At 40.6% G+C, this 16,351-nt stretch overlaps 1 protein-coding gene across 2 annotated transcripts in view; it reads left to right on the top strand.

Moving 5' to 3' along the window:
• LOC136676236 (phosphatidate cytidylyltransferase 1-like) overlaps positions 1 to 16,351 on the top strand; it is a 41,702-nt gene that overhangs the window by 6,013 nt on the left and 19,338 nt on the right. For both annotated transcript variants that reach the window (XM_066653090.1, XM_066653089.1), the window contains exons 2-6: positions 8,275 to 8,423; positions 14,083 to 14,179; positions 14,848 to 14,945; positions 15,286 to 15,425; positions 15,876 to 15,934. In XM_066653090.1, coding sequence (XP_066509187.1) covers positions 8,275 to 8,423; positions 14,083 to 14,179; positions 14,848 to 14,945; positions 15,286 to 15,425; positions 15,876 to 15,934 — 543 coding nt within the window. The remainder of the gene's footprint in view (positions 1 to 8,274; positions 8,424 to 14,082; positions 14,180 to 14,847; positions 14,946 to 15,285; positions 15,426 to 15,875; positions 15,935 to 16,351) is intronic.

Genomic DNA, 16,351 nt, shown 5'->3' with positions numbered 1-16,351 from the left:
TGTTCTCCCTGTGTCTGTGTGGGTTTCCTCCGGATGACTGTCTGTGAGGAGTGTGGTGTGTTCTCCCTGTGTCCGCGTGGGTTTCTTCCGTGTGACTGTCTGTGAGGACTGTGGTGTGTTCTCCCCGTGTCTGTGTGGGTTTCCTCTGGGTGACTGTCTGTGAGGAGTGTGGTGTGTTCTCCCTGTGTCCACGTGGGTTTCCTCCAGGTGCTCCGATTTCCTCCCACAGTCCAAAAAACACACGTTGGTAGGTTGATTGGCGACTCAAAAGTGTCCATAGGTGTGAGTGTGTGTGTTGCCCTGTGAAGGACTGGCGCCCCTCTCCAGGGTGTGTTCCTGCCTTGCGCCCAACGATTCCAGGTAGGCTCTGGACCCACCGCAACCCTGAATTGGATAAAGCGGCTACAAATAATGGATAGATGGAAATACGCTAAATAAAATGCCCTTTATTCATTTCAAGTAGAATTTACAGGTAACACAACAAGTAAAAAGCGTATTTAAGTAAAGTCCCTAAAGACTTGTAGTTGCAGTTGACTTTACTGTTTTTTCACAACCAGCAATCTGATTGGTTCTTATTGCTGGAGGGTGGGACTTCTTTCGTAAACAGAATCCACGTTCAGCGTTATGGGAATTTCAGCCCGTAATCGTTTCCTTATTTTTAAAGTTATTGGTTTAAACTCACACAACACTGTCCTCTGGGCTAGTTTTACAGGCCCCAGGACAGTGGTGTCTGGAGCGACCACAGGCCGCCTATTTGTGACCCCTGATATAGAGTGAACAGCATTTTCCAAACCAAAAGAAAAAGTAAAATTCAGAAGAATGTTTGACATTTAAATGTTGAAATCTCCTTTGATGACTATGGACCAGACTTACTTTCATTCAAAAGACATAGCATACATTTATAGGTGCGGTTCATTTCTTCTGGCCCCAACAACATTTAGACATTATGCCTAGTGAATTGTAGCTTTACTGGTTGGACATTACACACTGGTGGATTTAATGTCTTGTATATTTCGTGTTAGCAAAGTAACTAGCCATGAGATAATGTATATTATCATGGTTTCTCCACAGTGTTTAGTTGAGTTAAATACACACATACAGGTCCATAACGAGAGATGATTCACATTACTGTGTCACTGTCAGCTCAAACCGCAGCCTTCCCAATTTGTTCTCGGCAAACTCTACCAGCATAACTGTCAGTTGAGGTTGTGCTTTAGTCCAAGCAAACCTGCCAAGTGTGAACACACACCCTTAGCCTGTACCTTTGAATGTGTTTACACCTAAAGTGGACAAGATGATACAAACTACTGCCTACTATTTATTTAAAACAAGTGCCGTGAAAGTGTGTAGCTTTTATTATTGTTTATTATTAAGCAAAATATAATTGTGATTATCATTTTAACAATTATGATAGAGCCTTACGGTGTATTACAGAACAAACCCTCTCTAGTTTTTGCTGTTTGTGTCTAACAGGGCGTGGGTTAGAGTCAGTCTCGGACTCACCCCTCATTGATTATCCTGCTTTTGCAGTTTTCTTTAGAAAGCAGGTTGTGCAAGCTTGTGACGTTTGGAATTCAACTGGAAAAACAGACTGCTGTCTAACAGTTTTAATACTGTGGTGTATTACAGTAATATAAGTCATTATGGGTTAGAATCTTGGGCAAAGATAATCCCTGCTCCTGGACTATGTTAATCTCCTTTAAAAAAGGTGTACACATCAGGCCTCGGGTTTAATACCTGTCCGGGAATCAGTCTTGATGTACTACAGTGCTTTAATACTGCGAAACAGTACATACAGTGTGTTATACTATTAAATACAATGTGTTTTCCTGTGTGATGGATTCTGCTGCATTAACTTCTGCCCTTGCCAGCAGCGAGCCAGTCTGTTTTTGTATTTGCTGCATGCAGGAATTCTTAATCAGCCTCTGAATGTTTTCTGCCACCTCTGCAGGGTGTTTAAAGGGACACTGAAAACTGGGCCAAGCTGTCGCTCACATCGGGGGAAAGCTCCACAAGAGGATTGAATTGACCTGTGTTGTAATTCCGAGTCTAAATCTTCACTTAAAACGTGTTGTTCTGGCAGGTTCTGCCTGTACTGACTCAGGGGCAGAAAGAGAATAGGCTGGTTGCTGAGGCACTGCCTGCATCTCCCTACGTTACGTTTGTTTGCTCAGGGTGAGATCTCTGGGGTCAGGCTTGGCCAGGGTTGTTCCCCTGCTGCCCTGGGGATTAGCGTAGTCGCATTTCTGGAGCAGCTGATCTGAGAGCTAGCCTGCTTATTGGCCTTGTTCGCAGGCTGGCAGACGACAAGGCCGGTGGAGACTTGTGCGCGCTGAGCAGAGCTGGAAGGAAAAGCCTGAGCGGTAAACTCCTGTTTCAGCATGACGCATCGTTCTTGGAGATGTTGAGTCTTAATCCTGGGAATTTAGACAGATATTTATAGAGCATTTTATTAACTTAAAGGCCCTTTTTAAGGCAGACTGCTGGAGTTTGAAATCCTTGTAATAATAGTTTGTTGTTATTTGATGCCTCTCTGTTGGAAATAATAAAGAATCGCTAAAAGAAGTCTATTTTTCTCTTCTTAAAAGTGCCTCTGTGTACAGCTTCACAGAAGCCCTGCTAAACATTGTTTCTCTGGACAGACGACATGCCAACTATTGTTAATGCCAACAAAAGCAGCTTTATATCCTTAAAACAAGTGAGTGTCTAGGGCCTGGGTGCAGTATGCATTAGCAAATGTTTCTTTTTTTGCAGAGAAATATTCGACTGTAGGGCTGTTTAATTGCTCTTTAATCGAATACTATATTATTAAACCTTTTTTTAAATATCATTTTAGCTCTTCCATATTTCCACCACAGGTTTTCACCTTCTACAATCGATTCTGAAAGAGTGGGAGAATGATATGCTGATTCAGTTGTTTCAAAGTCATCCATTACATCGTTTTTTAAATTATAGACGTCCTGCAGACTCTGTATGAACGCTGCAGTGAGTTAAACCTATGGATTTAAAGTACACAAAAGACTCCAAGACTACACAAAACGTCCAAGACACTCTACATTTCCACTGAAGCCGTCTGCAGGGTATTAGAGTCCCTTCATTAAAAAGTTAGCGGAAAGGGCTTCCCTTACAAGCATTAATATGAAGTTTCAGACTTGAGTGACCCCTCTTCTCAACTGAGCTCACTCCCAATTACCTCTTCAAGGTTCGTTATTAGAGCCATGGATAAAAGGGTTTAACCCTTTTTCTAATTTTAGACCCTTTTCCTCTTGTTCTCCAGTGCCCATATTTAGCACATTTGGTATTTAGCTTGGCTTTCAGTGAGGGGTTCATGAAAAGGGCAGTCATAATGCTAGGAAACAGGATGAGACTTTTCAGGCATAAAGAAGTGACCAGCCAGACCAGGGCTTGGGTAATTTGTTCTCACTTGGTTTCATTCTGGACTGTTTGCTGTTTTTTGTCTGAACATGGCAACCATCCTGGTTTCAACATAATACATTACCCCTGTTTCACGGCTAGGGTAGTGATGAAATGCAGATGTGAGCCTGGAAGGCTGGTTTCAGCTCTGTTCCTTTAAATGACGATCAGGCAGGCAGCAGCGTCAAGCGAGGCACAGAGACTCTTCTTTATCAGCTGTAGCTCTGTTCTCTTCCTTTTACACTGTAATTTTATGCTGTTTTTGCTTGGTTCTATCATTTCTCCACTCTCGTTTTGTGTGTTTTACATGTTTAAACGCAGTCTTTGTGCTCTCACTCTGTGTGCTGTGATTGGAGAGACTCAGTGGGGGAGGCGGGACAACTCTATATCTCTGTTTGATGTCAGGAATGAAGCAAAATCAGAATGGCATGTTGTTGTTTTTTTTCCCCCCGTGTTTTCTGATATAGGCAGCCCACACAATCTGACTGGGTGATCTTGTTTCACAGTGTGTGGGCTGGTAGTTGCTCCAGATATAAAATAACATGCACATGCTTTGAATGATTATTTTTAACAATATGTCACTCTATTTTCAACATGTATTAAATACATTGTGCTGTTGTACTTTTATAGTGAAGTGGGGAGTGAAGGAATCACAAGCCCTTGTGCAAGGCACCTAACCCTCTGCTCCCCGGGCATCGATGGGCATTGCCCAACACTCATTGTGTGTTCACTGCCTGTATTGCACTAGTGTGTGTGTGTTTCAGAGGCCCAATTTAATTGCAGTACTGAAAATAAAACATACATTTCAAAATTTTAAACAAGGATGATAAATACATCGGTAAAGCAGTAGTACCAGTTAATTATTTTTTTTGTTAATTAATTAATTCATTTATTCATTGTCTGTAAGCACTTATCAAGGCGGGAATACACTATGGAGGGGGGGGGGGGGGGCAGTCCTTCACAGGGCGACACACACACTCACACATTCACACCTACGGACACTTTTGAGTCGCCAATCCACCTACCAACGTGTGTTTTTGGACTGTGAGAGGAAACCGGAGCACCCGGAGGAAACCCACGCGGACACAGGGAGAACACACCACACTCCTCACAGACAGTCACCCGGAGGAAACCCACGCAGACACAGAGAGAACACACCACACTCCTCACAGACAGTCACCCGGAAGAAACCCACGCGGACACAGGGAGAACACACCACACTCCTCACAGACAGTCACCTGGAGGAAACCCACGCAGACACAGGGAGAACACACCACACTCCTCACAGACAGTCACCCGGAGGAAACCCACGCAGACACAGAGAGAACACACCACACTCCTCACAGACAGTCACCTGGAGGAAACCCAAGCAGACACAGGGAGAACACACCACACTCCTCACAGACAGTCACCTGGAGGAAACCCACGCAGACACAGGGAGAACACACCACACTCCTCACAGACAGTCACCCGGAGGAAGCCCACGGGAAGTACCTGCAGTGCCATCATGTTTAAAAACATCATCTGAAAACTACAAAAAATAACATTTGCTGAAAATTGATTTAAAATGTAGATTAATGGCGTAAAGGGTTGACACTCTAGCAGTGACTGGTTTCAGTGTATTATGTGCTGTTGTTTCAGTTCAGCGGCAGAATATTTTACAGGCTCTTGATAACACGATACACTGATGCATGACACACAGAGGTGAGGGATGACATAATTTGTCATGACAGTGATAACATCACCATGTTTAATTTCAGCTCACTGAATGTGTAACAGTGTGCTGGTCTCTGTGTTCATTTGGCCTGCGGTTCCTTATTTGGGTTTGTCAGTTCAGTGTGCTGTTTTACAAAAGTGACGCTCTCATGAGACATTACTTTTTACTTATCAGGGTGGAACCTGCCTTGTTTGCTGTTGCTGCCAGGCCTCAGTTTTATGATAGGCCATGAGTCCCTGTATTGAGTAAGGTGAGGTAAGTTCTCATAAGCACAGCTTCTTTAAAAGACTTAATGTGCTTTCTGGCTTGTTGCTGTGATTTTTAATTTATTTTTTGGGAGGTTTAAAGGGCCATCTTGTGGCTATGTAGATTGGACAGGCCACGGAGGTAGAATGTCTGCCCAAAGCCTAAATCCAGATTACAGATTAATGTTAATGTTAATTGCAGTTATGTCCTTTATTTTGTAGGACGTGATCCACAACGTACAGCTTCACAGAGAGGGAAACCAAACTGGTTGCAAGTTAGCATTGCAGCAGTGCTGTATATCCTGTGGAGTGTTCCTATATTAATGATGACAGTAAACTGTCAACCATGGTCTCACAAGTCTGTGTTGAAAACGCTTGAGCTGTGTTTATAAATACAAGTTATTTTGACATATAATCTCATGGATTTCTGGTATTTTAGGGTGCGTCAGGTGTGAATGCACAACTTGTATAATCTCCATTGCAGTGTATGACATGAAATAAGACTCTCTAGAACAGCTGCACATGAGCACCAGGCCACAGGCATCTGCTAAAGGAGTAGAAAGTCCCCTAGCATTGGAGTGTGGATGTAGGGACGGGCAGTAGTCCCCATTTTTTAATAACATGGTATAAGTGGTGTGTGTTGGCTTGAAATTTCTGATAAAAAAAATAATAAAACCCTTCTAACCTATTCACAAGGTCAAATGCCATTAAAAACGAGAGGAAAAAGCTCCCGGCAACATTAGAAAAAATATCCCAGCTTTAACACTGGAGCATATTTACAGCACCAGCCTCGTCACTGAACTGTGAGGGTCACAATACAACAACAAAATAATCATTCATTGATCGTGATCGTGGTAAAATGTACAATTAATCGTGATATTGATATGTACTCATATCGCCCAGCACTAAATTATCCTATTATTTAGTAAATATTTGTCCATTAAACATTAAAATATACAGTGATTCCTGTTGTTGGACTAGCTCTTTTGAACTTTATTTTTAAATTGATCACGTTTAATATAGCCAGTAATTAACATCTCTTGCATATCTGAGGTCAAGAAAATGACTTTTTTCTGATGAAACACCCCCATCATTACGTAAACACCTGAGCATAGTCGTTGCTACCAGTCCCTTGGCTCTCCTCTTCTCTATAGTGCTCGACTACTCAATCTTCTCTACTTTGGCTCATTGCTGCAGTGCTACTCGCTAAGTAGAGAGTGAAACAAGAGTAGTGACCACTCTTCTTTCCAGCTCAGATCCGGGCCTGAACTTTGCCCTACTGTACTGAGCCTGCTTATGTGTTGCACCTTCAAATGGGAGTGATTTTTTTTTGTCTGGCCTGAATTTCCCTACAGTTTGCATGGCTTGTGTGCTCTAAGATCCTGTCATCAGAGTCCAGCTCTATCGCTTTGGCTGCGACTCATTGACAGGTAAATCCATCCGCCGCTGTGATTTCCATACAGGCTGCATTGTCGCAGTAGAAGGCTGGTATTGCTTGAGCTTAATGGCTGTGATTAGCTGCGGCGCTAGTGGACTTTGTTGTCACGTATCATCAGGTCTTTTTGGTTTTGAACATCAGTGTGGAGTTTAAAAGTTTGAAATATCTTTTTTTTTCAACAGCACTAATTATCATTCTGTGAGTTAAGACGGGTTTTATAAAGCAGCCGTTTGTAATTGGCGGACCCCCTGCCGGGCCAGCCTAGAAGAGGGATTTGCTCGTACTGATACCTAATGTTGAAATGCACTTTGCGATTAGGAACTGTTAATTCAACTGAATTTCACAGAGAGAACTTAAGGTAGCGCCACTATATTGTCTGTTGTTAGTTCAGCCATATTTCACATTCCAGCTCAAGAATGCTTTTCCCTGGCCGTAAAAATGCGTGTTCAAGTAGGTAGAGAGTTAAGAGCTGAATTGGGACATGCTTCAGCGCTGTAGGTCCACCATCCACCGCTGTGCAGCCCAGTGTTTTACTGGGGCCTCGAACAGAAATGCGTTGAGCGTTGCTGAGGTAATATTTATCTTAGTCTTTTCTTTCTTTTTCATGATCGTATACACACTGTCAGCTTACAAGATAAACTATTTTTATAGTTTGTTATTATTGTAAACAAAGACATTGATATGAAGCACCAAAGCTTCTCCAGACCTTTCAATGACAAGATGATGTATTTTGGTATTTCCTGTTCCTGAAATCCAGAAAAACCTCTGTGACAGTAGCTAAATGGCTAACAGCGGTCCGGCTGAACTAGGCTTGCCTAGTTTCTCTTTTCTCTTCTTCTAATTAGTTTTCTTCATTATACATGTAAGTTGAAAAACACTGGTGACCCATTTGATATATAATGAGATATATAAGGCTTGGTCTGGATTACTTTCAATCACAATTATTTGCTCATTTGCAAATTCCCCTGCTATTTCAAATCAATTCAATTCACGTCAAAAGTTTTGTATCGTGCTTTTTACAACCTGTTGGTGTTACAAAGCAGCTTTATAAGAAATTGAGATTAAAACAATAACAGCTTTACAAGAAATAGAGGTTTAAACAATAGCAGCTTTAGAGAAATCGAGATTAAAGTGTAATTTAAATGAATAACCTCTGGTGAGCAAGCCAAAAGTGACAAGTTGGCAAGAAAATACTCCTTCAAAGCTGGAGGAAGGAACCAAGGGTGACCCATCCTTCTTCAGCATTGTGAAGTCTAATATTATAATGTATTGTGCAACCTAATTACTCATCTGGTTGTATGTGGGTATGTACTATTGTTGCTGTGCGGTGACACAGTGACCCCGGCTAAGTCCAGTGTTTATACTGCGATTTGGCCGCTTGCCTGTACAGTTAAAAACAAATATCACTGACCTGCATGTGTTTTCTGCTACTTTTTCTTTTGTGTGTGTGTGTTGTATAGGAAGCAGATGGAGATGACAGGCTGGGGCTGCCCAGTGAAGGGGAAGGAGACTTGGAGGGCGACTCTAAAGCAGACACTCCAGACGCACCGCCGTCCACTGACAACACTCCACAGTGTCTCAACAAAGCCCTGGAGGGGCTGTCATCCAGGTGACCCTCCCGTTCTGTGCAAGGACACTCTTTCTACACAGCCCCTACTTCTAATAAGTGAATCTGAATCTGCTTTAAGGTGCACTCATTCTGATATGCAGTTGTGCACACGTAGCTTGTATGATCTCCATTGTATGTCTATGACATGAAATGGGACTCTCTTTAGCTGCATATGAGCCTTACCTGCATTCACACTAGTAGGTGACACTCCGCTTACGTAACCCAAAGTTTGTCACTTGTGGGTTTGTTGGAGGTCTCTCGTATTACCGCGTGTGGGCATCTACAAGGTCAAGTTTCCAACAAGTTGCATATTGTCGCTGTCCAAAGAGAAACGTTTATGTCCATTTTGGTCAATCTTCAATCATTTGAAGACAGTAGCTGTCTGTAACATTGTGTGAAAATTTTATGATGAATGGACCAATAGAAATGCTCTTCTAATTTCTTGTAATAAAATCTTTTAACATAGAATTCTATTAAAAGTTTATTTAAAAAGGATTTGCCTTTTCCTATAAAGTTGTTATTTTGGAGATGCATGTTTTTCTTTGGACAGTGATGATGTGTGATGCTACCAGAAATATATATAAAAATACATATAAATATAAAGATATAAGAATATCCACTACATTCTTCCACACTTTCTTTTTCTTCACATTGTCCTGTATATGTGCACAGATGTATTGTATAAAATGGGAAGAGCAGAAACTCTCTTTCTTTACCACCACGCTGCTGCAAATGGAAAAGAGATGCCGGTAGCGCAAAATGTTTACAGGGGCCTTGGGTTGCAGTGTGTATGATTGGTTCCAAGAAATTGTTGAAGCCAATTGTTTAAAATGTCACGTCACAGCATCATAATCCATTTGCATAAATTTGAGAATATCAGAATTTGTCGCTTGTCGACATGTTGCTAGTCTGTAAATCACTTTATGCAGAATGCTTAGTGCTATCTAGAGTTATGTAAGAAAGATTTAAGAGCACAATCCAGCCCTTTTGGGATAAGTTGGAGTGGCATTTGTAACACAGAACTAATCATCCAAAATCAGGACCTCACATCAAGCTGAATTATATATCTAGACTAAATTTCTTTCCAGAAATTTAGAAGCTGTTACTTCAACAAACAACTTATTAATACACTTTATTTCAGGGAAATATCTGATAAACTAATGTTTACAAAAATTTGGCCACGTGGGGTAGGGCTGGGCATTTAATCGAAAATTAATCGAAATCAACATTCAGAAATTCTACTCAACATAATCTTGTCTATACAGATTATATTGATTATATTTATTCTGTTATGTCCCCACTGTGTGTTCATATATTGCCCCTTTAAAACCAGGCTACCAAACTATGTGATTCTGCCCCTATCTGCCACATGGAAGCAACATAAACGCTGAGACAGACCGAGCGACTCGAGCAGCATGTACCAAAGAAAAATACAGCGTCTGTGTTTTGATTATAATAAAGACGCCACTGAACAAAAAGAAGTCAAATGTAAATGCTGAGAAAAAACAGTGTCAGCGACCAAAGCACAATCACACACCAAATATAAACAGTGCTCAGAAAACGAGAGAGGAACAAGCTCCCGGCAACATTCGAAAAAATAAATGGAAGTGGAGCATATTTTTCAGTCAAAAATGCAAAACATAATCATTCATTAATCTTAATTGTGGTAAAATATACCATTAAACGTGATATTGATTTGCGCTCATATCGCCCAGCATGTGGTATTTGTCATTGGTAACTGATCTATAGCACAACTAAGATGTTTGTAGCTGTTAAGATAAGAAACGCACAAAGGAGTTCACTGCAGCAGGAATGAAATGGGATTCTTCTCAGGCTGGTTTCACCGGTTCAGACGGCTGATAACTCTGAAAGCTGAAACTAGTGGGCTCAGTGTGTCACAGAAGACCTTCTAAATGGCTTTGACACCTAGCATTCACTGTTTCAGGCCTCTTCAGCCTGAGGACAACAGCTCTAATGTGCACTTATTGACCAAAAGTATGAAAAGTATGTTCACACCACTTTAAGTGAATTCAGCTAAAGTGCTAAGCTAAATACGTTCATTTATTGAGGACCCAAGTCCTGTCTCCACTGAAAGCACGAAATTAAATGCAGTGCTCAGCAGAGGCTGCACGAGAGCCTGTGTCTTTACATGCTCAATGCCAACTGTGAGCTAGAGAGGTATAAAACCCCTGGGCTGTGCAGAGGTGAAGCTGTGTTTTCTGCCGTGATAGAGCTTCATTCAATACGTCTGGAATGAACATGAGTGGCGTTTGTGATCTAAAACTAATCATCCAACATTAGAACCACACACTTATGTTCATGTGAATCTGAAAGCTATCAAATCCTCATAGCTGTGTTTCAAGCTTTCGGACAAGAGTAGAGGCTGTTACGATTGCAAAATCGAGAACTCATACACTTCATTTTAGAAGAATGAACAGATACCCACAAACCTTTGGTCATATATGATGATAACCACTCATAAACTGTAATGTTGACACTTTTAATATGCAGATGAAGGTGGAACAAGGAAGCAGTAGGGCATCAGAACCCGAGTGGGATTAATGTGACTCTTCTGTTGGGGGTGGAGCTAATCCTGCTTGACTTTGCTGTTTTGCTTTTGGGGATTTACTCTAGTCTCTCTCTCTCTCTCTCTCTCTCTCTCTCTCTCTCTCTCTCTCTCTCTCTCTCTCTCTCTCTCTCTCTTTCTCACACACACACACACACACAAACAATGTGAGGTCATAGAGTTATATATAAACCCCATTTCCAGAAAGGTTGTTACAGTGTGTTGCAGGCATTAAATTATATATTTATTTAAAAAATGCAATCAACTTGTCCATTGAGAACCGTGCATACCTTTTTTTGTGGGTTTTTTTTCAGTTAGATAAAGAGAATGAGCAGATCACAGATGAATTTTTTTGCATTTTACTGTTTCCCAGCTTTTCTGAAAATGGGGTTTGTCCCCTAGAGACCATCGTTTATTTTGCGGTAGAGAATGAGAATGGCAGCTGTTACTGTTACTTAGGCGTAGGCAATGAATCAAAATCAACATTTAGAACTTCAAATTGACAATCTTGCCTGTATCGATTATAGCAATTTTTCTTTTAATTATAATAATTCTGTTTTTGTTAATTCTGTTAATACATCCCCCACCATATGTTCATTCACTGTCCTTTTAAAACTAATCTGCCGTGTATGTAGTCACATGATTCTGCCCCATCCAGTCTGCCACATGGAGGAACTAAACACTGAGGCTGACTGAACAACTGAAGAAAAATGCTGTGTGTGTTGTTTGGACGTGATTTCACTTTTGTGAAGATGACACTGAAGATAAAGATTTCAAGAGAAACAGTGAAAGCAAAACATTTTCATAGACCAAAGTGAATCCACCAGTCACATCAAAAATGAATAATGCACGGCTCAAAAAAAGAGAAGCACAAGCTCCCAGCAACATTACCAAAAACAACCCAGCTTTAATACCTGAGAGTATTAAAGGAGTATTCCTTATTTCCTCCGGGTGCTCCAGTTTCCCCCCACAGTCCAAAAACACACGTTGGTAGGTGGATCGGTGAATCAAAAGTGTCCGTAGGTGTGTGTGAGTTAATGTGTGAGTGTGTGTGTTGCCCTGTGAAGGACTGGCGCCCCCTCTAGGGTGTATTCCCACCTTGCGCCCAGTGATTCCAGGTAGGCTCTGGACCCACCGCAACCCTGAACTGGATAAGGGCTACAGATAATGAATGAATGAATGAATGAATGGTCAAATGTATAATTAATTGTGATATTGACATTTGGTTGTATTTCTACTACTATTTCATGACAAATAGACAAACAGAAGAAGGCCAAGATCTTGTCCAGATTAAATCAAATCTGAAAATATGATTCACTGGATTTATTATTCTTCACCTTTGTTATTAGTCGGCTGCCCTCACGGAGATGCAAAGTTTTGTGAGGACTGTAAAAAAAAAAAAAAGAAAGGGACCTCTATATTTATCACAAAGCAAAGTCAGGCCCATGTTGTTGGTTCTAAAAGCCTGTTATTATCTCTTTAGATCCTGCAGTGTACAAAAACAAACACAAACACACGCTCACACGCGCTCACAGGAAAACTGCAGAGGCACTAGGTCACACGCCTGAATGGAGGCGTCTGGCCCTCATCACATTTCTGATGACTCTGCACTTTGTCTCTCTGTCTCCTTCTCTCTCGCTTGTGCTCTCTCTTTCTTGCTCTTTCTGTCTAACTCCCTCCCTAGCTTTCTCTTATTCTCTTTCTCTCTCACTTTGTCTTCATTGACAGCTTCCCTCCTTTGCTTCCTGTATGAGTTGTGGCACCTGTCCCCTGTCCCGTTCTGAGAGGGCGAATACTTTATGGCACTGTCCAGTAACTCATATCTTTTATGGCACTCCCTTTGTTCCCTTTATGAAGACTCTCACTACACTGTGAATGAATGGAAGGGGGTTGCAGGATGATGGTGTGACTCTGCACCACACACACCCACACACACACATAACCACATTCCAGGGAATCAACAGAGCGGTATATTGTATTGACCTTTCTGCTAGTTCCAAACTGATTTGTGAGCTGAATCACAGACTTTTAATAGAGTAGTTTGTTGTTTACCTAAAATTGCTTTAGTTTCACTGAACTTGTAATGGGGTTGAGTTACGGTGAATCTTTAAATCTCCACTTAGACCTTTTAAATCAAGCCTGAGACACTGTTTTTCATGTTCCGTTCTCTTTAGGCTGTTTCAATGGTTTGGAGCATTTTACCATCATAGTGTAACAAATCAGCTTTACAGAAACACAGTGCAGTCCCCTAATGGGAGAGTCAAGGGCAACAGTGACAGGAAAAACTCCCAAGAGCTTTGGCTGTACCTAAGATGCTAAAAGGTTGTCACAGTTCTTGTGGAATAGTGATTGTGATGGATAAGAGCATGCAGTGGGTTAAATGTTCAGTAGAGGGTCAGGTATACAACATGTCAGGAGTTCCTGGGTAATAATTAGAAACAGGAAGTGATTGTAAAATCATTGAAGAGAATAATTAAAAACGTTGTAGCTTCGAATTCTTAGTTGGGCACAGGGATTCCTAATGCTGTTCTAGGAATACAGTTTATGGCAAATCAAACGGTATACACAACATTGATCCTCACTGCCCGTTTTTTGAGATCTTTGGCCTTCACCTAACTAAAGCTAACTTGTCATTATGTAAACTACTACAGTGTTTAAAAATCACGGGAAACAAAAGCCTCAGCCTTATCCACTTTTCTCATTTTTAATACTGGGGCCATCAGTATAATTTACATGAAGTGTCTACTTTATTAGAGTTTGTCAGAGTCGCAAACCGAAACCAAGGGAAGATGAGAATATGATGGAGTTGTACAGATATTTGGGCTTTTTTTAACATTTCTTTCATGCAACAACTCAGTTCTTCAGGTCTGCACTTGCTAATTGGTGAGATGTGATTTATTTACATAGTCCTTGGAGCTCCACAGAACTATAGAAAGTGTCTTGGCAGATGCTCCTTAGAAGAAAACTGAGATGTTCTTTAAAGGAAGCTAGTGTACACTATACGTGATAATGGGGGAAGATATCTTTAGGACTAGGTCTGGAAACATCCGTGAAAATTAAACTCTTACTGATCTGTTTATTTTTTCCTTACAGATGGAAGAACTGGTGGATACGAGGGATTTTATCTCTTACAATGATCATAGGCTTCTTCCTTATCATCTATTTGGGACCCATTATGCTTATAATTGTTGTAAGTGCACCTCAGTTGCTTTACCTCAGGTTGTAGGAGAATAAGATAACACAGAGGCATTTAACAGACTCCCAAAACAGACACCCCGAAAGCAACACGCTTGTCCTCCAGTAACCCTGGCTTTGCAGGGTCATATATCGTGTTGGACAAGGTATTTTTAAAGTGGACTTTTATTGGGACATGGACAGTTGTGTGTCACACTGAGGAAGCTCTTGGATAACTTGTAAGCACAAGGGATTCAAATATTCATTTTCTTCAATATATCTCCAAATGCAATCCCTAAATTTGGGGCAATTTTGCGCTAAAGGGTTTACAAGACTGAACCCCACACTGTGTTTGTGTATTTTCACTGCCCCAACCCCTAATGTTTGTTTGTTTGTGTTAACTGCCATAGTTGGGTTAAATTCTGAGTTGTGAGGACATCATGTCTTTGTTTAATTACGTAACGTTTAAGGAGAACACAAATAATATTAGCATTTTACAGTGTGCACCAATAAAGTTGGAGAATTTGATCAATTTTTCCTCGTTAAACTTACACTTAATGTAAAGGACAGCCGGTGCTTTAATACAGATGGAGATATACTGATAGAATACAGTGACTATACAGAAACTAGTAAGTACTCGCACATGAATAAATGTATTTCAAGCATTTATTGTGTTTTTTGTAGGTTATGAGCATTCAAATCAGATGTTTTCAAGAAATCATAACCATTGGCTACAGAGTTTACCATTCCTATGACCTGCCCTGGTTCAGAACTCTCAGCTGGTAAGTGGGAACTTTTAATACCACATTTCACTCTCAATTTCTTTCGCTTTCCCTGTCTGTGCAACACACGTCCTTGTTTCTTCCCACCACAACTCACCTCTGTTCATAGATAAACTAGTCATTAAATGGACTTGAGCAAAGTGCACATCCAGGTTGGAGCTTTGCATAAAGTTCACACAAGTGAGCACTTTATCCAAACAATAACCCGACAGAGTGTCTCTGAAAGAGGCTGAAATATAATGTGTGGTTATTCACTGTTACAAACACAAATAGTTTTTTTTTTTTTTTTTTTTTTTTTTGATTGCCTCCTGTTAAACATGTTTTTTTCTTTACCTTTCAGGTACTTCCTGATTTGTGTGAACTATTTCTTTTATGGTGAAACAGTAGCTGACTATTTTGGTGCACTTGTCCAAAGGGAGGAGCCCCTGCAGTTCCTTGTGCGCTATCATCGCTTCATTTCTTTTGCATTGTACTTGGCAGGTGAGTTTGAAAAACAAGACAAGAGCTCCCCATCAGTGAGAGAGAAATGCTGTTTGTTAACATTGCGAGAATTTCATGACTCTGATGGAAGATATGTTTTAAGGAAGATACTGATAAAGCTTTGGACTGCTGTTACTTAATATTTACAATAAAGAAATGAAAGTGTGAATATATAATTAATTCAAGCATGACACATTGAATATTTAAACACCTGTAAGAGATAACTAAACACAATGTAATTCAAACATGACGTTACCTTCAGTTCTCTGACCGTCACCTTTGAAAGACTAGTACTTGTTATGCTCATATGTTTTGACCAAAATCATATTTGTACCTAACACTAGATTGGTTAAATGTCTCATTTCTCATTTTCTAAGCATTTCTATTGTGTGTTTAAACATATTCCCTTGTGTTTCTTAAAACTGACCGCATGTTATTTGCTTTTCACAGGTTTCTGCATGTTTGTTCTGAGCTTAGTGAAGAAACATTACCGCCTGCAGTTTTACATGGTGTGTACCTGGCATACAGTGTGCAAGCACTAACTCAACAAAGCTCTTCCCATTCACAGACCTATGCACAAAATGACAGTAGGAAAGGTCATTTTAGAATCAATATTGTATGGTTTATATCTGTAAATATACTCTGTGCATGAAGAATAGTGTGTGTACTGGTAGTATGGTTTGTGTGTGACAAGTAAGTCTTTCACTGAAGTTGAAGCTGTTTTTAAAAACTACGTATCTATGTCTGTTTTGGAGCAGTTAAATGACAAGTCAGTTCATGCATCTCACCTCTCTTACCTGCATGTATTACGTTATTTGTACCATGAATTGGCTTGTGAGTGTTTATGCAAAGCAGTATAATACCCTGGATGACCTAAATTATGTGGACACCTGGTAATTCATTATTTCTCTTAAATCAAGTGTATT

This window comes from Hoplias malabaricus, chromosome X2, assembly GCF_029633855.1.
Source record: "Hoplias malabaricus isolate fHopMal1 chromosome X2, fHopMal1.hap1, whole genome shotgun sequence".
Taxonomy (NCBI): domain Eukaryota; kingdom Metazoa; phylum Chordata; class Actinopteri; order Characiformes; family Erythrinidae; genus Hoplias; species Hoplias malabaricus.
The sequence above is the reverse complement of the archived record's forward strand: the minus strand, read 5'-3'. Positions and strand labels throughout refer to the sequence as shown.